The sequence below is a fragment of the Glandiceps talaboti genome, chromosome 1 (assembly GCF_964340395.1).
Source record: "Glandiceps talaboti chromosome 1, keGlaTala1.1, whole genome shotgun sequence".
Classification (NCBI taxonomy): Eukaryota; Metazoa; Hemichordata; class Enteropneusta; family Spengelidae; genus Glandiceps; species Glandiceps talaboti.
Genome location: NC_135549.1, coordinates 16,709,073 through 16,732,338, shown reverse-complemented (window position 1 = coordinate 16,732,338; position 23,266 = coordinate 16,709,073). Strand labels below are relative to the sequence as shown.

At 34.8% G+C, this 23,266-nt stretch overlaps 1 protein-coding gene across 1 annotated transcript; it reads left to right on the top strand.

Moving 5' to 3' along the window:
* Nucleotides 1-106: 106 nt before the first annotated feature.
* On the top strand, nt 107-22,964 carry LOC144438759 (DDB1- and CUL4-associated factor 1-like). The gene is made up of 32 exons (XM_078127922.1): nt 107-285; nt 1,842-1,974; nt 2,461-2,583; nt 3,230-3,364; nt 3,557-3,862; nt 4,371-4,472; nt 4,852-5,048; nt 5,697-5,835; nt 6,419-6,655; nt 7,157-7,329; nt 8,079-8,222; nt 8,835-8,934; nt 9,285-9,362; nt 10,576-10,714; nt 11,561-11,638; nt 12,165-12,311; nt 13,496-13,581; nt 14,182-14,277; nt 14,832-15,028; nt 15,231-15,306; nt 15,925-15,986; nt 16,636-16,711; nt 17,039-17,110; nt 17,468-17,533; nt 18,387-18,478; nt 18,851-18,935; nt 19,220-19,459; nt 19,882-19,981; nt 21,072-21,164; nt 21,576-21,649; nt 22,158-22,247; nt 22,646-22,964. Exons 1-32 carry the CDS (start codon nt 164-166, stop codon nt 22,709-22,711), a joined length of 3,924 nt encoding a protein of 1,307 aa, XP_077984048.1. The 5' UTR covers nt 107-163; the 3' UTR covers nt 22,712-22,964.
* The last annotated feature ends 302 nt before the right edge of the window (nt 22,965-23,266 follow it).

The following is a 23,266-nucleotide window of genomic DNA, read 5'->3' as shown; positions in this document are numbered from 1 at the left end:
TTCACAAGGCTTGGCTTTTTGCAACAAAATATGGGTAACTTAGGTGGTACTTGACCTTAAAAAAGGTCAACTTGTGGACTGACGCTCTGGTCCTCTTGAACGGTGCAATCAAAACTAAAATGTCGCGTTGTAATATGTCTGATTCGTAAATTACAGAATCGTGATGAAAGAGGTTGTCATTGAGATCGCAGACTTGATACTACAATGGAGGAAGACATGTCTTTCCACCAGAGTAACAAGGGCAATTGCAAGAGGGACGTGTTCACCTACACAAATATTGACCAGGTACGTTTGTAAACTTTGTGCAACCATATGATATAGTAGGTGTATTATTGTTTCCGTGTATTATGTAAAGGGGAACAGAGGCGAGGATGATTTTGTCCGATTCCCAGCTTCTTTAGGTGATGTCCAGTGAGTCAGGAAGCGAAACGTCATTTTCACCACCTGTATAGCTACATCGATCACATGACTTCTTTAAATGTAAGAGAAATAAATCATATACTTACTTTCTATAACACTAGAGTGGGGAATTATGGGTAACCAGGCAACAGAGGTGCTGTTATGTCACAGTGCCCAAAGCTATTAGTCTGTCTATTGTTTCTACCATAGACCCTACACACATAGCAGTAGGGTGCATGTGCATGTTTCTATCAATGGCATATAGCAATGGTAATTATGACACCACATGTACAGTAAGTTACTTCTCTAAACAATAAATACACACACTAAAGTTCTTGATGACATAAAGATATGTAAATAGCACCTAGATTATTTGCATACCCAGAATTCCCTACAGCAGTCAGTTCATGGCTAATTGGAATAATTGTATTTCTCTTATTTTTTGAGAAGTCACATGATACAGGGTGGTAAAAGTGACTTTTTTGTGACCTACTGGACATTCACCAAAGCTTTGAAGATGAAATCAGTCTTGCCTATATATATATATATGATCTTTAATACATCCTCGTTGTTGCTACTATACTGATAATATTTCATTTCAATACAACTTCTATTATTACTTATCTACCAGAGATTACTTGCACCGCGGTGCACACTCATACTAGACTAAGTGGTATTTTCACTACAAGTAACAATGCAATACTGAAAACATTATTGCATACCTGTATGCAAATGAGGACACAGTCATTCATTCCACATGGAAGTGCATGATCGCGTAGTGCCATTTTTATGTAAATTTGTTGTTTTGGATAAACATAATGTAATAATAACTGAACCCCATGAGTGCTTGCAGTATTTTCTGTTGCATTTTCACTCGCTACACACATGAAAGTACTGGTGCAGAGAACACTGTAAGCACTCATGCAAATACCTAAAGTTTGCCACGCTTGCACTCGCGTGTCATGGGGTTCTGTCATAGCATTCATACACAGTAAATTTTGAAGGAATTGCTGAATAAAGGTTGCAAAAGTGCACAATAAATGACAGAAGACAGAATATGAAGAAAAGAATATACAGAACATTAGGGAAAGTGGAACACACCACAATACTTGAGACAGATTATGACATGAAAAAGATGGGATAATACTACTATGATGTAATTATATGTGGAGTATTCAGGCACTCAATTTTGATCAACATCCTAGTTTGAATATGTCAAGTTTGCAGTGAGAATCATACAGTTCTTACTATTTGGCATGCAGGAGGACATGGGTTATTTGCACATCAAATCATTTGGAATATGTGACAAAGCAACTATATCACATAGTCAGAATTGTTTGATGGCAATGTAATGGGTATAATCATGCCTAGGGTGTCTAAGTTATGAAAGAGACATACTTGATTATACATTTCATGTAGATGTTTTAACTCCTTTTTTTCAGAATATGTGAAAAAGTGGAAAATGAAACTGAAAAGACAACGGAGAGTCGGATTGAATCTGAAGATTATGGCAGAGACATAGCAACAATAAATGCTGCCATTACTCTACCTGGTAATTCAGAGTTTTTAGAAAAGGTTGGTTTAGCTACACTGATATTCTGTTGGTATTGTTAGTCACAACTCAACTCCAATAGGATAAATGATGTTCCACCAATCAAATCCTACAAAAATTACATCATCTTCTAAATTGCATGAATGTATAAAGTGTGGCAGCTGTGCTATTACAGTGTTTTTGCTAAGGGCATTAATTAAAGTAGGTAAAATCTACCAGTGTTCCCCAGTCATTTTACCTAGATTTAATACCACATAAAGTATTGGTAAATTCTATGGCAAACCATTGTACTTTTACTGCTTTCCCTATTCTGTTGCGAAACCTCGGCAAAAACACTGTATTACAGTAATTCACTTGATTTTGGTTTAATCTGATTATCCACTTGTTCATAAAGAATGTCACATCATTATCCAAATTCAGTCATTAGTTTTCACATAGAACACTTCACGTGGTCGACGGTCTATGGTTTTCATATATTAACAGTAAAATGTTTGTATTTACCTCTGTAGTTGATTGGTTCCTATATTTTTGGTGGTGAAGATACACAATTAAGGCTAGCAGCACTGAGGCTACTAGCTACCGTGGTAACAGAGGGAGGATTTGCTAATATAACGATATATTGTGATGGACCGGTGAGACAGTCTAACCCAAACACCACTTTATAAACATTGCACAAACGGTGAACAGGGGTCAAAGGTCAACTTTAAAACTCTTCGTTGTCAGACACTAGTGTGAGCCAAGTCATGAAAATGAGTATAATATAGCAAGACCCCACAGAACTGTTTCCTTAAAGGAAAGTGAACAATTACAGAATTTGAATCTTTTATTTTTTTGAAATTGTGTTATTTGTGGATGGAGATCTAGTTTGGATGAGTGGTGAACTTGTCTAAAACTTGTGATTTTTGATAGAGTAGAAGATTATAGGAAAGTCTTAGCAACAATAAATGCTGCTATCATTACACCTGGTAATTTCATCTGATTGAATAAAAAGTCTTCACCATAATCTTGCGATTCTATACAAAAGGCAGTGATCAAAATGTGAAGTACAAACATCCTCAGTTCAACACCCAATCCTGTTCACCAAGTGTGATATAGAATACAAGAATGATGAATCTTACTTTGATCTATATATATATAATTATATATATATTATGTATGCCCATGTCTGTCTGCCTATATCTGTTTCTGCATGCATGTGTTTTTGTGTCTTTTTAGCAGGCGTACCTGGAAAGTAAGCTTTTGCAAACAAATACAGACTGCATTTTATGTTTTCTCTAGGCACTGGTTTCAAAACTGTTTGACTGGGCTAGGGAGGCTGAGGAACCCCTAAGGTCATATGCGTATAGTTTGTTAAGTAGAGCTATGGAAATAGACACATTGAAGGAAGAATTCCAGACGGGAAACCTCCAACTGGTAAGAAAAAATTCTTGTCTTGTTTTGTCCCGTCCTATCCTGTCTCATCCCATCCTGTCTTATCCTGTCCTGCCCCACCCTGGCCTGCCTCACCCATGTCGGATTATCACAGACCTGCTTTTTTGTTATGTTTTCTTCCTTATTTCTTATTTGTTTCTTTATTTCTTTATTTCTTTATTTATTTATTTAAAGATTGTACAAGCTATCAGGGAACTGGGTGAACTGAAGAGTAAATCAGAAGAACAAACGGAAGAAGATCAAAACCTAGAAGATTCTGGTGGGCAACCATCGAATGAAGGTGAACAGTTGAGAACATCGGCAAAACAACCGCAAAAGGGAGGTAAAACAAAAAGGAAATCTCAACAGAAAACACCAAAGGCTGAGGAAGCCGAAGAAGAATCAAGTCCAAAGAAAAAGTACTGTCTTAATCCAATAACAACAAGTACGCAACAACTCTTTCGGTTGAGGTACCTAACATTCTTAGTGTCGCAACCAGAGGTAAGTGACAAGAAATAATATAACTACCATGTATCAACTTGAAGGTACATTCTATTCTAAAAGATTTATTTTCTGTTGACAGGTAATCAAATACCAACGAAATCTATACAATGCCATCAACTGCTAATGAAATGTTTATACATGTCTACAAAGGCATTATAAATCATCTTCAGACACTCAAGGTTGTTTCATGCATCTCTTCCAAGATGCATACATATAATAACAGCCCATTGCAATTCATCCCTGCTGATATGAGAAGTCGGCGAAAATGATGGATTCACTTCCCAAATATTCTGACAGTAGAAATTTAACATTTGTATTTTAGTCTGATTTCCTTTTAGGTTGTATTTAAATACTTTCAGTCGAGTCAAATACATAATAAACTCAGCTTGTGTCACTTTTAAACTTTAGTACAATATTAAAACAGTAAAATGATTTAGAAATATTATCTGTTCTGAGTCATTTTGTAGAATATAAAACTAAGAATTCTTCTTACCATCATCTACAGTTGAGAGCTTTCATGCTAGAGAGAGGACTAATGGACCTGATATTATATTTCTGTGATTATGAAGCTAATAAAGATATAGGAGTTACAACTGCTACTTTACAGGTAATAATAGTCACTATTATTCTGGGTTTTTTTGGGGGGGGGGTTTTTTGGGTTTTTTTTTTTTTTTTTTTTTTTTTTGGGGGGGGGGTGGACGCTGTGTAGAAAGTTGTTGTCATGGTGATGTATTCCTGACAACATAGATGGTTTTCAAGGTCACAAACACAAAAAAAATAAAGTTTGTGAACATTTCTGTTGACTTTAACAAATATTTGAATGAATATTTTATAGTTATTTCACTGTTGATAAAGTTAAAGCAATATTGTTGTGGGTCCGTAATAACATTGTTTGCAGCAGTGTACGTGAATTGTATGGAAGCGTGTCATTTTTTAGCTGAAAGGGTTTTTTTTAATGTAACAAAAATGTCTTCTCAATGTTGTAGATGCTGATACTACTCTTGGTCAAAGGAAACGTTGCCAGGGAATTTCTTGAAAAGAATGGTCTTGAGAAGATCTTGCATGCTCCTCATAATACAGCACCAATACAGTATCTGTCAATTCTTTTTGGTCGCAGCTTCTATGTTGACCATCTTGAAAGAATTTGTCAGCATCCAAGGCAACTGCTTACCAAACTAGTCAGGTAAATTTTAGAAAAACTTGTATTCTATGTCACACTTGGTGAACAGGATTGGATGTTGAATATTTGTTGAACTGAGGATGTTTGTATTTACCGTCCATTTTTATTTTAATTCAAAGTGAATATAACCTGATACAGGCTTCTATATCAAGGCTATGATTAAAAATTAAAAAAAAAATTGTACAATTTCAATTTTTTTTTTTTTTTTTTTAAATTTTTTTTTAAATTTTTGTGCTGGGAATTCCTCCCAACAATTTCAAATTTTAATATTGTACAAATATTGCATATTGATATCAAACATTGGAAAAGTATAAAACTGAATTTTTCAAACCTCTACATATGAGATATACAGAGAATTATCTCAGAAGTCAATGAAATTAAAATGATTACTAAAGGTGTGGGTGTTACATCCCAGGTTTTTGTTATCAGTTTTATGTTATCAGTGAAGCCATAAACATTACATAGGATTATTCTTTTATTCCAGACCAACCTTTTCTTTTAGCTCTACTAGACAACTGTTTTTCACACCTTAGTTTTACTCCTAACTCAAACTGGGCCTTAAAAATGATTCAAATGTGAGAGACATTCCATGGTATCTACTGATTTTTATATGATAAGATTTTTAATCAACTGCCCTCTAATTCGTTACAGTGTGCCATTTGCCATGTTACAAGTTCCTGAACCAAATACTGTTACAAATGCAAAAGTGACATTATTATTAGATATTCGTCGACCGATTCTCCTGGAGATATTTGATGAGTTAGATGGGTTAAAATCGGTCTTTGAACTGGTAAGTACCATTCTCCTGGGGAGATTTGATGGATTGGACGGTTTTAAAATCAGTCTTTGAACTGGTATTAAACTATAAGTGACTATGTACTGGAAGTATTTGATGAGTTTAATAGAAGGTATTTGTAATTTATGAATGTTGTCAATCATCCAGGTACCAGGTTTAAAGCTAATAATGGAGTAAGTAGTACTGGACTTGCTCTTTGCTTTTTGTGGCAACACTTTCACATCCTATCATGGAAGCTTGTTCAGACCCACCGTCAGGTGGTTGACAGCATTTCACATCCTATCCTGGAAGCTTGTTCAGGCCCTCTGATAACATGTGAAGGGACTTGAACTGTCATAGTAATGAGTATTGTTGGAGATTTTTTCAGATAACAGTATTGTATATAAAGATATAAAGTGTAGTGTATTATGATAGTATTTATAGTACAATTCCCTGACACAGTAGGGGTATCACCTTATACCTTGTAATAAGGCTGTACACACATTTCTTTGCTACGTTATTTCATTAATAATATGTATTTTAAGTCATGATGTTATGAAATCATGAGTTATGAATTATGAATTTTACTTGATTTCAGGCCAAAAAAGAACTTCCCCCAGAGGATGAGTCATTGTCACCAATGCAGGCACTTATGAGTATTCTGTCAGGAAGTGGTTGTATGGATTTGTTGAAGAAGAGAGCTGGTGCCAAAATCACTTACTTGATTCTCAAAGCATATGTCAATCATCACATCAGTGTTAAAGCACACCATATCAGATCTGTTACAGCCACAACCAATGGGGAGAAACCATCACAAGCCTTGCTAACTCATAAAGTTAGTTGGTTTTTTAACACAGACTACTTGTCTGTGGTTAAATCTTAGCACAGTGTTTTATCTTTGTATGTTTATTGGCTTTTCTTGAACAATTTATACACGGGAAAAAATAGACAACAAAAGAAAAAAAAAGACAATGAAAGAGTTTTGGGAAAAGAAAAAGAGTTACTAGTACCTCTGTATAGAATACATCAAATGTAGAAATGGTAATAAAATTAACATTGCAGTTAGTTAAAGGTCAAAAGACCATTTATCAATTTTAATAATAAGGTTCAGTAAGGCTATGGGGATGGTAATTTGTGTCAACATAATCACACTTGTGCTACAGTGCCATTGGCACCTTACACATGTACTTTTTTTTTTTAATATGACACCTTTTAGTATTTTATTGTTAGGTACTTTTTTTTTGTATTTTATTCTATTTGTCGAGCACTGACTCAGAGACAGTATAGTGTGCTTTTTGAGAAATTAAATAATAATAATTATTTCTGATTTCTGTAGGAGTTTGAATGGACCAGAAGGAGTTTATATGAAAATGCAGATGTGGTACATGATGAAGGTGTGTGTAGTGATAATTGGGAAATGGTCAGACGATTCAAAGAACTGAATATGATTGAATACCTACTCAGATTGATATTAAGGATACCGTATACACTTATGCCAAATGATGAGAAGTAAGTGATATTGTCTGTTATACCATGTACAAACCAAGTTATTATCTTTGAAATTATTATCTCAGAAAATATAGATTCTATATACCCTGGTTCTACATAACAACAACCCATGTTTGCATCGTTGGTTCTGCATTGCTTGAAATATGAGTCAAAACATTCCAATTTATCCCCCCCCCCCCCAATTTTTTATAAATTATTCTTGAGTAAGTATAATATTGTTCCCCAATATTTTTTTTTTCATTCATCTAGTGACTCATACTGAAAAGGCCCCTTAGGTCACTTGTATTTTCCTTGCCTGAATGAAGAGAAAAATTGGGGAATAACATCCAATTATCAGGGTTCCTTGGAATTTAGTTCACTGGATATACTGTGTTGGGTGCCGTCATGCATCACCTTTCCCTGTCATGAGGTGAGCTCAGGCCAATGGGGTGGATGTAGGGTACACTGTCAGGCCAGTTTTACAAGTTACTAGCAGTCTTTTTGCACTCGTTTATTATACAGTCATATTTGAAAAAAAAACTTCAATGGACACCACTAGGGCTGATTCAAATTTCAGTGAGACAGACGGACAACACCAAATAATAACAGATATTGTGATTATATGTACATGAAATTGGATTTCTGGAATTCAGTTTTACAATGTATCAAATAATGTATATTTTGGTCACTAGAAATGCCAAGCTAATCAATCTTTGTTCTTTCTGATACCCAAAATATGACATATTTTGTTGTTTTTTTTGTTTTTTCAGATGTGATACAGTAACATCTGCCAATGTGATGTTCATCGGATTATGTTGTAGCTATGATGTCATACAAATATTGTGTGAACCTATCCAGTTAACCAGCAAAGAACAACAGACAGATCTCTTCACTAAGAACCCATATGCAATCAAGTAAGAACAATGGAATTTATTATTCTGAGGTGGATGGTCAATGAGGACAGATCAAAAACTCAATGCCATGACATACTAAATTGAACTGTTGGTGTGTTTTAACTTTTTGAAATTCATTACGGGGGAAACCAAGCATGAAACAGGTCTTTATAACACTAAAATTGTCAAAAATTGGAAAGACTATATTTCAGTATCTGGCTATCGTCTGATACTATTCACAAACACACACTTCCTCTACTTGTTTTAGGCGTTGGAAATCTCTAAGTTAAAGTTGTTCATAATCATATGAATGGAAGTACAGGCTACCGTGTGCATTCGAATTCAGTTTTGCTATCTGGACATGCATTGCTGATGGAATCTAAAGCTTCCTTACCGGCCAGTATTTGATGTACTTTCACCACAATCACAGAAAGAAAGTTGTTCAAAATTCTCGCAACTGACCTTATTTGGCTATAGTGTGCCAGTCAGTGATACAGAAAATTATTGCCTAAAGTAGATTGCGATTTCTCCATAGCAATATATAGGGACGTGCTTATAAGTATATGATAAACTATATCAGGAAACAAATCAATGGCTTTATCACCAGTTTATTTCTTTTTTGTTGGTTCAAAGGATATTTATAGCACAAGCTGATGGGCAACTACCACCAGCAGATATCAACCAGAAGAATTCAGCATTTGCAGTTCTTACAAGATGTGTCTGTGTGTCAAAGGTCAGGGGTCATACAGCTTAATTATGCAAATAAAACAATGATGTCAGTATATTGCAGATCTGTTTATTTCCAAGTTTCTCATGATATGACTGATCCAGTATATTTCTTCAATTTAAAATGTTAAAAATTGACTCCCTGTATGGTTGGATAAAAAAAAAATCATATCTCTGATGGTATTAAACTGATATACTACCTTCTGTTTGATCAAAAGCAGAGATTTTAATGCATCATCATCATCATCATCATCATCATCATCGTCGTCGTCGTCGTCGTTGTCGTCGTCGTCGTCATCTGCCTAATATTTTATTCTGAGATCAAATGTATATTTTATGTGTACTTTAACTTATCAGGCGGAAACTACCAATGAAACAGTAGCAAGCATAAAGAAGAGAATTCGACAATGTGTACGAGATTGCAATGGTTTGCAGGTAAAAGGAAGACTCACGATGTACATCACTATGTTGTCTTGAATGTTTTTGATCAGCAACTCAAAATATCGCAAGGCTAATTTCGTCTCGGCTACTTTTAATATAATAGTTGATGTCCAGTGAGTCATGAAAAGTCACTTTCACTTTCATTGTAAACAACTTCTCTGGAAAATAAGTGTATAGTGGTCTGTTGGTGGCTAATTTGAATATTTTGTATTTCTCTCATTTTCAGAGAAGTCACACAAAATATGAAGTGTTGAAAGTGACGTTTTGTGACACAGTGGTCACCAACTATTCAACCTCATCTTTGTTCCCCTTTATAGACATGCCATGTCATGCAGTCGTCTTGGCAACCACTCTCATGGAAAGATAGATATTTATGATAACATAGGCTATAATATTAGATTATTATCCTAATACAATTTAGGTATTCTCAATACTGTAAGAAGAGCCATTTGCTCAATAATTATTGCAATAGATTTCAATGATCAACCTGATTCTCTCAGAATCACTGACAACTTCCACTATTGCTGCTGTTGTAAGATGCCTACATATAAAACCCAGTTGATCTATTGAACATGGTAAAGTTGTCGTTGAAAGAAGATTCTTCACCCTCTGATAAATTCTGATGAGTTTCAAAGTTAGAATTGTTACTGTTTGTCATTATGTACAACTGCTGACACCAGACCGTGGACAAATGGAACCTGTTACGAACAGGGAAAGTAAACAAATGAATTGGATTAATAACACTTGACTCAGCATGTTGGAACAGCAGAGACTTGTATTACACACCATAGTTTGATAAGAACAGTTTTATGGCCTCTTTATGTGTACATGAAATGCCAGGGGAACTGGAAATTGTTTGTGACCATGAACTATTATGTAAAGTGGTCATAAATATGTTCATACTTTCCCTGTTTGTAACAGGTTCCATACATCCATGGCTTGATGTCGGCAATTGTACTATTAGTAGGATGAAACTCATCCCCTCTGATACCATAAGCCCCAAACTTGAGAGCAGTAGGCAATATAACTGTAAGTTTGTGTCTGCCTGGGTCAGCCACCGATCACCTGTTTTGACTCTTTTTTTTCATAATAACCTCAAGTCAACAGAATATTTTATATAGCTAGCTCATTGAGATGATAGATACTTGTCCTGTTTTTCCCTTTAAACTCATAATTCCAATCCAAGTATTTGTTAATTTGATTACAGACCCTGCTGTCTGTATTGATGTCTGACACTGCTGATATGTGGTGGCTGGCATGCAAAGCATTATTAGGCATGGTGCACAACAACAAAGAAATCCAAGATATGCTGAATAAAATGCCACTATTCCATGGACCAATGCAGGGTGAGAATTTGATCCAATAACTTTCAGACAAATCCCTGCATTCCTTCCTATGCAGTAATACTAGACCAGCAGATACAAGAATGCTTTCGTTTTTTCTCCACTTGTCCACCTTCAAATCTAGCTTTTGCCATAGAAATAAAACAGAAATGTGCATTGTTGTGTAGGAGCAGATTTCACATAAAAGAGACAACTTTTGTCAGAAATTTGACTTGGTGATAACATTTACAAGATATATGTTGATAATGAAAATTTTGAAGAATTACAATGAAATTAGACAATTTATGTCACTTTGACGTTTTAAAGCTTGTTCTCAGATTACAAACTCTAAAGTACCAGTACAGTAGATAAAACCCCACAAGTCCTTACCTGTATATCACTTCAAAAGATACAAAGTATGATTATAATTTAGACATAAACAAAAATTATTGGATTATTTTTTGTTTAAGTTCATGAATTTAACTTTATATTGCACCAAAATTTTCAAATAGCTCACACAGCTTTCGCCAGGTATCCACCATGGCTTCATCAGTTTTTTTCTGAATTTTGGATCATGAGTCGGACTGGTTAAGGAGTGGGATTTAGGAAGCAATTTATATTGAACGGACTTTACAACCATCTATGAACCCCGATGGGGGACATTACCAACTTCCGAGAATTTGGGCCAATTGTCTGAAATCACGTATGCGCCATGACTTCAGAAAACACTGTGGAAGCCATGGTGGATACCTGGCGAAAGATTTGGTGAGCTACTTGAACATTTTGGTGCACTATGATTAAATTCATGATCTTAGACTGAACGTTTGCACAGATGGGCTTTCATCATACCAATTTCTGTTTGTTTTTTAGAGCGACTGAAGAAACTAGGGAAAGAAAAGTCAAGAGAACAGTACAAAGATTTCTGTAGATATGGCACCCAGCTTATCAGTAAGTCTTTGATGATGGTGTATCTTTTACAAGTGACATAGATATTGATATTAGAATATACGGTACTCTCACTGAAATAAACCAATGTTGCAAACACAACTCAAAAGTGTCATCATACCATTTGCTGGCTTAACTGCTATAGATGGCATAGTGACAAAGACATTAAATAGACAGTTTGACCAAACCTGTCGACCTGAAAAGGTGAAACATTGCTTGTAAGCAATTAGAACCCTTGGTCGTGATACAAGAACTTATTATTACTACCCGGTATGTTTTACCGATCTGATGAACGTATATACAAGACAATTTCTAGTATGTTATTTGAATTATCAAAGTCAAAATACCTTCTCATCCAGACTCCTGTCTGTTTTCAAAGCAGTGAATGTTAAATTCTTAGCATCTGTAATTATGCATAGAGTGAAAATTAAATTGAAAGTATGTAAAGGATCGAGAATATGTAACTGAAGTAGAAAAATTGGAAAAAAACAAATCAAAACGTACAATCTTTTATGGCTTTACTTTACAGAGGTTGTTACAGGCAAACTGCCTAGTAGTAATTACAAACATGCGAATATCGCTGAAATAGAAAAATTGGAAATCGTTGCCAAGACAAAGATAAGCTATTCTGAAAAAGAACTACTGGAGCTGATGTATGAACATTTACAGGCTAAAGGTCAGTGCACTTGAGGTGAAAGGTCAATACATAAAGTTAAAGGTCAGTACACTTGAGGTGAAAGGTCAATACATAAAGCTAAAGGTTAGTGCACTTGAGGTGAAAGGTCAATACATAAAGTTAAAGGTTAGTGCACTTGAGGTGAAAGGTCAATACATAAAGTTAAAGGTTAGTGCACTTGAGGTGAAAGGTCAATACATAAAGTTAAAGGTCAGTACACTTGAGGTGAAAGGTCAATACATAAAGCTAAAGGTTAGTGCACTTGAGGTGAAAGGTCAATACATAAAGTTAAAGGTTAGTGCACTTGAGGTGAAAGGTCAATACATAAAGCTAAAGGTTAGTGCACTTGAGGTGAAAGGTCAATACATAGAGTTAAAGGTTAGTGCACTTGAGGTGAAAGGTCAATACATAAAGCTAAAGGTTAGTGCACTTGAGGTGAAAGGTCAATACATAAAGTTAAAGGTTAGTGCACTTGAGGTGAAAGGTCAATACATAAAGCTAAAGGTTATTGCACTTGAGGTGAAAGGTCAATACATAGAGCTAAAGGTTAGTGCACTCAAGGTGAAAGTTGAATACACAAAATTAAAAGTCTGTGTACAAGAGGCTACAAGTTAATGTACCACCAAAGATTAAAGGTTAATTTTCTAGAGGTTAAAGGTCAATACACGGGTTAAAGGTCAGTCTACAAGAAACTAGAAAGACTATCTTAATGTCGTGCCAATATGATTATGGTTACAGATTTGACTAATATTTATTATTTTTTTAAATAAATGTTGCCCAAATTCTTTTCTCGGTGGCAAGTTTATTGTAATAGATGTAATGTCCTCCATATTTTATTCAGATGACCAGTTACAGAATATTTGCCAATTTAGGTTTGAGATTTGCTCTATAAGATATATATATATATATATATATATATATATATATATATATATATATATATATATATATATATATATATATATATATATATATATATATATATATATATATATATATATATATATATATATATATATATATATATATATATATATATATATATATATATATATATATATATATATATATATATATATATTGTGTGTGTGTGTGTGTGTGTGTGTGTGCATCTGTGTGTGCATGCATGCGTGCGTGTGTGTGTGTGTGTGTGTGTGATTTGATACATTATTCTACATTTTTAGGGTTGACAGAGACAGCAGCGTCATTACTCACAGAAGGTAAATTGAATGATGTTGCCATGGAATCACAGCAAACACAAACAATTGCAGTAAGTAGTTGCTATAGTGTGATTGGAGAGCGATGTATTTGTACAAGGAAACACCTTATCTTGTCTGACTTCATAATCTATCATGTCCATCCAAGCAAACTGATGGATGAACAGAATTGACAGGATCCTCCTTATCTCTGATTTATAGGTAATGCATGTCATTTCCCTTTCCTATGTCAGGTGCTCCCTCCCTCCTTGTCTGTCTGACTCTTTACTATATATCCATCTTTTCCCACCAAATCAAATTGACTGGTAACATGTCATTTTCCTTTCACTGTTAGTGAAATACAGTACATGTACTATGTCAGGCATTCTCCTTCCCTCCTTCTCATCTCTCTGACTTAATAATCTATCTTTTACCATCCAAGCAAACTGACAGGTACTACCTGTCATTCCTCATCAGTTCAATACACTTTTACAGTATATGAAATCTACTCTTAGCCTCCTTCTCTTCTGATAACATTTGTCATATCTTGTCTATTACCTTTCTGTGTGGTTCAATTTCAGACTTATACAATTACTATATCATGCATTCTCTCCCTCCCCCTCCCTCCCTCCTCCCCTCCCCCTTTAGCTAACTGATAACACCTTTCCTTTCAGAGTGGTTCAATTTCAGACTTGTACAGTACTCAGTCACGTTCCCAGGGTTTTACAAAGTATTCACTGGATTCCACAGATAGCAGTGGTAAAATAAAGGTAAAAACAGATACTTCATATTTCATACATATATTTGTGTTCAAAATACCACAGTTGTCAAAAAGGCATAGTGACAAATTTACGATCTGAGAATGAAAAGTAGTTTAAATCACTTAAAAACTTTGCTACTTGATAACTCAATCACGGTTTCTTTTTTTACCAGAAATGATTTCAGAAATTTGATTGTTCTACCATCTTGTTTCAAATAGATGGGTAATGCTGTGACAGTGTTTTAACATGGATACATTTTTTGATCATTTCCAAAAATACTACACAGTGACTCCACATTTGTGCTCTTGATTTGACCTGAGTTTTCTTAAACAAAGTAACAACGAAAATTTGATGGAGACTTTAATTTTGGGGCACATATTATGATAAGTTTGACTGTGGAGGTCAAAGGTCAAAATCAAGGTTTGGTTTCTTGCATGCTATGGTAATGTTCAGTTATGCATTTTTTTTGTACTTCATTAGTTTTCATGATGGTGCTTGTATTATGCAAATTCAGCATGTACTTACATTCATTCATAATTGTTTAAATTGTTTTCTTGGTACAGGGTAAATGGAACCGCATAAGGCATTCTCCAGTATCTCAGAGTCCATACCATACTCACATAGGGAAACTTCGGAAGAAAATGTCCAGATTACCAGAGAAATTACCAACGTTAAATACCATTATGGTAGACTATCTGAAAGAACAACACTCATTCTGTGAAACACCTGTCAGTGTGTATCCTAAGTTTTCACTTGTTGAGTAAGTTTTTTTTTCTTCATTTTTTTTTTGCAATTGTCTTTTTCATCTATGGTAATTTGTATTACCATGCTTCTTAGCAATTTGTGATATCGCTTCTCTGCTGATTTATTTTGGTACAAACAACACTTCAGCAAAATACGCTAAAGTATATTTAGAGCTGAAAATACGTACATTCACTATGTAAAACTTTAATGTCTTCCAGACCCCATTCCTGTCCAGAACCTAAGTTTAGAATGAATGCACCATGCAATATGACAGAACGTTTATGCAGAAAAGAGGTAAGACTCCATCATCTGATATTAATATTTTTGGTAAGGACATTGTGAGAGATACAGTGTTCTCCTGGGACATAGTAATCAGGGTACTGAGTCCTTTTGCAGTCTCTTGATAAAGTCAAATTTACATGATTTTAAAGTGGCACAAGCTGAGTTTATAAACCTTTTACTCAAAGTGAAAATACTTACATAAAACCCCCATGAAGTATAATGTCGATGCTTGCCTTCTATGACATTGCAATTGTCTTCTGCCATTGTTAGAACAGTTGATTGGAGAGTAAGAATTTCCTGAACATTTCCTATATACGTTTAATAAATTACATCATCAAATAGTTTATAATTTATATCTTATTACCAGGGTTGTGTTCAGTTAGGTGCAAGCTCAGACCACAAAAAGAAGGTCTGAGGTGCAAGTGATAGTTAAGTATATTTAAGCCAGTAGAATACTATGAATATGTTTTGAATATGCAGCAAAAAGTTATAAACTCAGCTTGTGTCCCTTTAATTCAGTTAAAATTATATCGAAGCAATCAGTAGATAGGTTCTCTGTGGATCATAAAAGTCGTGTTTTGTGATGAAGTATATAAAGTCAAGAACAAGGAACACATTGGTTTTTTTCAGGTTTTCCAACCAAGTGGTGGTATAGATGGCCGACGATATGATAAGCAATTTATATATAGCAGGTATTATGATTATAATCATTGGTTTTTATGTTTCACCTTAAATCTTGTCAACATTTTGTTTTTCTTTGCCATTGTGACCAATCTGAATATGACTGTAATTTCTGTATTTATTGTACAAAAATATGTGTGAGGAATTTAATAAAAGTATTACAAATTAAATACAAGAATAAAATAAAGACATGTACATTCAAAATAGCATCCAGTGTGGATTGACCCTTTTAGCATCATTGAACAGAACTGTGGTTTTGGAGTCTGGCATGATAGAAAGTCTGATTGGTTGGTTGGTTGATTGATTGGTTGGTTGGTTGGTTGGTTGGTTGATTGATTGATTGATTGATTGGTTGGTTGGTTGGTTGGTTGATTGATTGGTTGGTTGGTTGGTTGGTTGGTTGATTGATTGGTTGGTTGGTTGGTTGGTTGGTTGTTGGTTGATTGATTTAGTGATTGATCGATTGATTTAATGATTGATTGATTGATTGATTGATTGATTGATCATTTGATTGGTTGGTTGAATGGTTGATTGATCGATTGATTGATCGACCGATTGATTGATTGATACAAAGTAATGTATATAATATATTTTATATGTAACTAATAATTGGGTTATTTCTCTAGACTTGACTGCCTTCAATATATTGTTTTTCCAAAGGTTCCATCCATGTAGGACATTACAGAGCCCTGATGGTATTGGCTTTACATGTATTGAATTTCCTAAGTTCCAATATGTAAGTTGTATATCCTACAGAAGATACATAAATATCACATGTTTACCCTTGTATATCAATACTAGCATGATGCCATGTTTAATTCTATGATATACCTCCATGGCCTCACAGTGGATGGTAGAACGTACAAAAGTTATTTTTCAAAATTTTGTGAGTGATGCAATGTACTACTGTGGCCGTATTTTTGGAAAGCGATAGCACTTCATCTGTTTCAAAATGACATGATTGTAGGGATTTTATCATGTGATCAAAAATATTGAATTTACTCAAATATTTAGTGTTCAGATTGATAGATTTAAATCTATTGTGTTCTTTCTTTCTTTCTAGCCTTCAAATAATCCAACCCTAATTCTTGGATCATGTCTTGGCTATATCAATTTTGGTCTAGAAGTGACAAAGGTAAGTTTTCTACTCCTAGGACAGAAACACTGTAATAGTGATCAACTATACAATGGTGGCAGTTCAAGTAACAACAAATCAAATCCCATCTCTCAAGCAGATGTATACTACAAAATTCTCCAGGGAAAATAACAGAGTTTGTCCACAAAGACTCATGGAAATTTCTCAGAATCACCCAAAAACTAAACAACATACATTAAACCTGCAACCAGTCAAGACACAGATATTGACAAAGGATAATCTTCCTAAGTAAATACAAAGCCAGGAATTACCACATATTAAATGTTAACATTATATACATGCAATACTCTTCATCCAATCAAAACATTTTTTTTATCTTGGTGGTTTTTTTGACAGACTAAGGTGAATGTGACATCTTTCAAGTGTCATCACAGTCCAATTATGTCATTTGACCTTTCTAAGGTAAGTCATGTCATTTGACCTTTGAAAGGTAAGTCATGCCATTTGACCTTTCTAAGGTAAGTCATGTCATTTGACCTTTGAAAGGTAAGTCATGTCGTTTGACCTTTCTAAGGTAAGTCATGCCATTTGACCTTTCTAAGGTAAGTCATGTCGTTTGACTTTACTAGGTAAGTCATGTAATTCGACCTTTCTAAGGTAAGTCATGTCATTTAACCTTACTAGATTAATCATGTAATTTGACCTTTCTATAAGGGTAAGTCATGTTATTTGACCTTTCAAAGGCCATACATTTTGTTTGACCTTTCTCAGGTAAGTCATGGCCTCTGACCTTTCTACAATGTATGTAATTAATTTTGCCCGCTCTGACCTACCTAGGTTATAATGTCATGGCGTATAACCTCTTTAGGCAATATTAATGCCATGAACTTCTAGTTCTTTAAAGTTTGCCATTTATAGGACTTTGATGGATACAGATTAGGAGAGTGCCAATAATAGGTATTTTCTTTCAATGTCTATAGCTGTTCAACTGAGGATAATAGAAATGACTTTACACATGTAATAAGGGGGGCTTGTCACTTTGTTTCAAAGATGAGAAGTGACAAACCCTTAGGTGACAACTGAGGAAAATATTGGAAGTAACAGAATTGTGCCTCCTCAAGCATAAATTATGTAAAATCGGGAAGAGTAATAGCAACTGTGGGAATGTTTTGAGTCATATTTTTTAAGCTCTGCAGAATCAATGATGTAGACATTATCTTGATATAGAACAACCAGCATATAAATGCATACTCTTTGTTTGAACGCTTTCAACTGGGCTTGTGGTATGATAATGTTGGTGCAATATTTTTTACAGGACAGTCGAATGCTGCTTACAACTGGTGCATGGGGAAAACCTCGCTCTTGTCTCTGGCGGTTTGAAAATAACTTTGCTGATATGGCTTTGCAGTAAGTCTAAACAAGAAGTCACTTTCTATTTTGATAGCTAAAAAGGAAATTCTCATGATGGGAAAGTTACCATGATGTGAATGGAACTTGGTCCCAGCGATATGTATCATCATGCATGTTGACATGTCCAATGTAACAAAACTTGTTCAATATCTGACATGTCTGCAACTATATGAAGGTTTACTTAACATGTTTTATATCTTTGTTGATGATAGACACACAATTTTATAACAACTGTTCAGCTTTTATGGCACCTTTAAGTTTGTAATTATTTTGATAAGTGGTAGATTTTCACTGAAATGATAGTCGTTTGTCCTAATTTTGAATGATATTGACATTGACTGTATTAGTGTTTCCTGCTTCATGTTTCAGACATGGTTTCCAGATTGACAGTGCTGTTTACTTTGGTTGGACCTCTGATGACAAGATACTAGGTACAAGGGGTCCAAATGCATATGTAAGTTTAGATAAACACTTAGTAAAAGTAGGTCCATTTTTTGACAAATCGAAATTTTGCATTTATTTCTAATTCATCATTCCAAAGTAACTTTATACTGTCCTTTTGATTCTTGGAACCATGGACAATATGTTTTCCATTAAATAAGGATAACTTTTTTGGATTTATCCTGCAAACAAAAATGTTGCTGGATATTACTGTTCTTGTTCTTGCGTATTCTTCAACCATTTTTTGATAGGCTAAACAGAATGTACAAAATAATGACTCTGTGTGTCTGTATACAGATATATGATACATCCACACTTGAAGAGATCGTTCAGCTCAGACCAGGTGTTTTACTCAACAATTACGACGATAATTATGCTACATTTGATCACACTGACACACTGGTACTTTCTAATGCAATATTATGGGATGCCAGATCAAGAGTCATGGTCCATAAATTTGACAAGATTGGGAATGAGAATGGATTCAATGGAAAGTTTCATCCTAAAGGTTTACACTTACTCATCAACAACGCTATGGTATCCTTGAAATGTACTTGATGTACTTATATAAGTGTCTCTTGAGAATATATCATGTGGTAGTACTAAAGAAATCATGAAGTGATTGTCTTGTCCCAAATGAGAATGGATTTGATAGTTAGTTCATTTCCATGGTAATACTTTCATTTCTTTGTATAATACCATTCTTGTAATTAGGATTCAAACATTTCTATAAGTTTCACATGGAAGTAGGATGTGAGATTAGAAGTTGAAGTTTACAATCAACAACATACTGATAACTTCTTTATTTTTGAGCCTTACAAGTTTGTCAAAATGACAACATTTGTCAGATTACATCAAATTTCTTGGCTTTCTGTGACTTTTTTGGTGCATATGTTCCATCTTTTGCACCCTATCCCAGCATTCAGTGCAACTTCTTCCTTGACACTGTCAATCAACAGTGGGATATGAGGACCTTTAAGCTGATGAATATTATACCTGATATGGCCCCCTGTCCAGAAGTCATGGCATACAACTTTGAGGGAGACATTTTGGCAGGAGGTAAATATATACAAAGTATAGAAGATAAGTCTGAGATCAAATATTCAAATACAGACTACAGGTCTTTGTGTTAGGATGGAGAGATTGCAAATTCTCAATTGTGAATTTAACGTTAACTCTACATAGTCACATTTGATATGCTTACATAGAAGATTTTAGCCTGACATGGATGGCTATTCTTCACAATTGCATTGTATATACCAAAAAAATGTAGTGCTTTTGGCAACTTTGTCTTACAGGTTCAAATTGAAATTCATGTGTGTTGGTAAACCATAGTATTCAATTTAACCTTTGTTCTAAACACAACTTGAAAATTCAGTTATGTAGACCCAATCACTACAACTTCAAGTGTTTTCTGTTCATGAATAATTCTCTCATCCAAAAAAATAGTATGTACTCATTAATTTTTGAATTAATCTTTATATCTACATGATGTCTTGAGTAGATAGTGTCCAAGATACTACATTTGATGATTCCATCTTACATTCAGATTCTTGTCGTTTTGACTTTCAGACCAGAAATTATTTTGAAATCAATTGTTGTAATTAGTAGAATGAGCAAAATTTCAGCATACACAACAGAACAACTAGAAATATGTTTAAAAGTTATTACATCACTGTTTAGGGCATATACATTGTTTATTTAATAGGAAACAGTGTGGAAACTGAAAGTTTACAATTGTTATCACTTCATTTTGTGACCCAAATGAGCCTATATTTGTCATCAAATTCATAACATGATATGTCTTTGATGAAGACTTGTTTCAAAACCAATATCAGGGGTGAACAAATCATTTTGTGAACTGGTGGTCCCCGGACCAGTGCCTTAAAAAAATCCAGTGGTCCTGCTGAAAGAATTAGTGGTCCCAGGTCTCGCTAATGTGAAACATTAAATCTTACCTATGAATCTGTATATTCAGATGACTTTTTAACATAGTTATTAACAGTAAGGTACTGGTCCGATGGACCAGACAAGGTAAAATTTGTGTGGTCCACCCAAAAAAATCGCTAGTCCTGGACCCAGAACCAGTGGATTTGTTCTTTCTAAGATGGTACATATACATGAACTTCATTTTTTGTTTTGTTGTCAGTAACTTCTCCAGATAGTCAGTCTGACAATCCAGCACCACGCAGTCACCATTTTTTCAGGACATTTGACCCTGACGATGACTACAAAACAATTGGTAAGAATGCATTCTTTGATAAATGGTACTACTGTGGGATAGGACAAGATAAGGGTATGAGCAAAAATTATGTGGTGGGGGGGGGGGGGGGGCACAAAATAATTTAGATGATAATATAGGTATCGTTACTGTACCATGTTGTACAACATTCTATTGCATTGTGATAACAATGTAGATTTCATAAGCAAAGAAAGTCAACATAAATAGAAAAAAAATAAAAAAAAACGAAACAGTACGTCAAGTTTTCACCATAGGTTTGAAAAGAGAAACTTGACTTATGAATCATAAAGTCCAAGTGCCGACATAATCATTAAGTGTGACCTTTGACCCACCTCTGACCTAGCTAGTAGTAGGGGCCACAATGTTAATTTTGATGTGTTTCAATGAGTTGAGTATTTGATGATATTTCAGCATCCATTGATGTGAAATGGGGTGCTATCAGTATGGACTTTGATCGATCTGGTCGTTTACTGGCCATGAACCAGGTAAGGAAAGAACACTTTCAACATGGTTAAATATCAATATAGCAATTAGTGTAACTTTTAATTTGTCAAGAAGAAAACAGGACATTCAGACAAAATGGTGGAATTTAAACATTTTAGTAATTTTTTGTATCCAACCACACATGTATGCATGAAGGAAAGAGTAAATTTGGAACTAACAATAAAATGTGCAATATGCAATACATTGTATAACTTATATATATACACTGAACTGTGTTAGCGCCCTCACATCAGCAAGGGCCCTGTGCTTTTGTTTTCATAAGCTTTTTCATTTTGAAAGATTCTGTTTAACACCCAGGCCAACCCTCCCCATTATGTAGTGAGGTGTGTCTGGGTGAGTGCCCACCCCTCACTTTGAGAAAAGGTTACAATGAAAGTGCCCAGGGTGCTGACACGACTCAGTATGGTAATGATATTTTTAAAGTTTGATGATGCTCAGTCATGATTTTAATATATTGTCTTCGTGTTCATTTCTTTTACCTCGTATTAGCCTTTGACAGACATGGCTACTTTACCATTTGAGAGTGTATGCCGAGTGTATGAGGTAGGAAGGCCTGTCAATGTGGACAGTGATGATGAGGTTAGTATGGCTAATTTACCATATTACCGACAGGAAGACCTGAGCTGTAATAGACATAAAAATAAATAGCAAATCTCAGGTGTTGAATTGCTGAATTGATGTTATTTGTGTCATTATATACATACCTCATTATCCCTGTCAGTGGAAAATGTAATCAGAATTTCAAGAGAAATATTAATCATTTATTGCAAAGAGTAACATTTTTGTTTTGTTTTGAAATATTATATGATTTCAGTTTTTTTTTTTGTTATGAATGAGAACCATGCTTTATTCTTAATAGCAGAATATAATGTCTGCATTTCTGACTTCACATATAAGTGAGACAAATATGTAATTTTCTTGGTAGTATTCTTTTCAATTATATTTACATATCAATGGTGTCGTGTATTTGTCAACAGTTGGAGGACAATTTTGAGGAAACTTTTGAGCAGAGGGAAAACATAGAGGAAGATTCTGATGACTGATGTCACAGATGATTAATGTACTGGACTGATGTGATGTTGGATGTTGGATGTTGGAGTGTACAGGCCTGTTGCATCACTGTACTTGATATAACGTGCAGGCCTGTTGCATCACTGTACTTGATATAACGTGCAGGCCTGTTGCATCACTGTACTTGATATAATGTGCAGGTCTGTTGCATCACTGTACTAAACTACTTGATATAATGTGCAGGTCTGTTGCATCAATGTACTTGATATGGTGTGCAGGACTTGCATCACTGTACTTGATATGGTGTACAGGCCTGTTGCATCACTGTACTTGATATGGTGTGCAGGCCTGTTGCATCACTATACTTGATATGGTGTGCAGGCCTGTTGCATCACTATACTTGATATGGTGTACAGGCCTGTTGCATCACTGTACTTGATATAACGTGCAGGCCTGTTGCATCACTGTACTTGATATAATGTGCAGGCCTGTTGCATCACTGTACTTGATATAACGTGCAGGCCTGTTGCATCACTGTACTTGATATAATGTGCAGGCCTGTTGCATCACTGTACTTGATATAATGT

Coding starts and splice junctions, on each gene's coding strand:
- LOC144438759 (XM_078127922.1), top strand. CDS start 164: ATGAAAGAGGTTGTCATTGAGATCGCAGACTTGATACTACAATGGAGG. Junction 3,863..4,370: donor TCTTAGTGTCGCAACCAGAG/GTAAGTGACAAG, acceptor CATCATCTACAG/TTGAGAGCTTTCATGCTAGA. Junction 9,363..10,575: donor GAGATTGCAATGGTTTGCAG/GTAAAAGGAAGA, acceptor ATTTGATTACAG/ACCCTGCTGTCTGTATTGAT.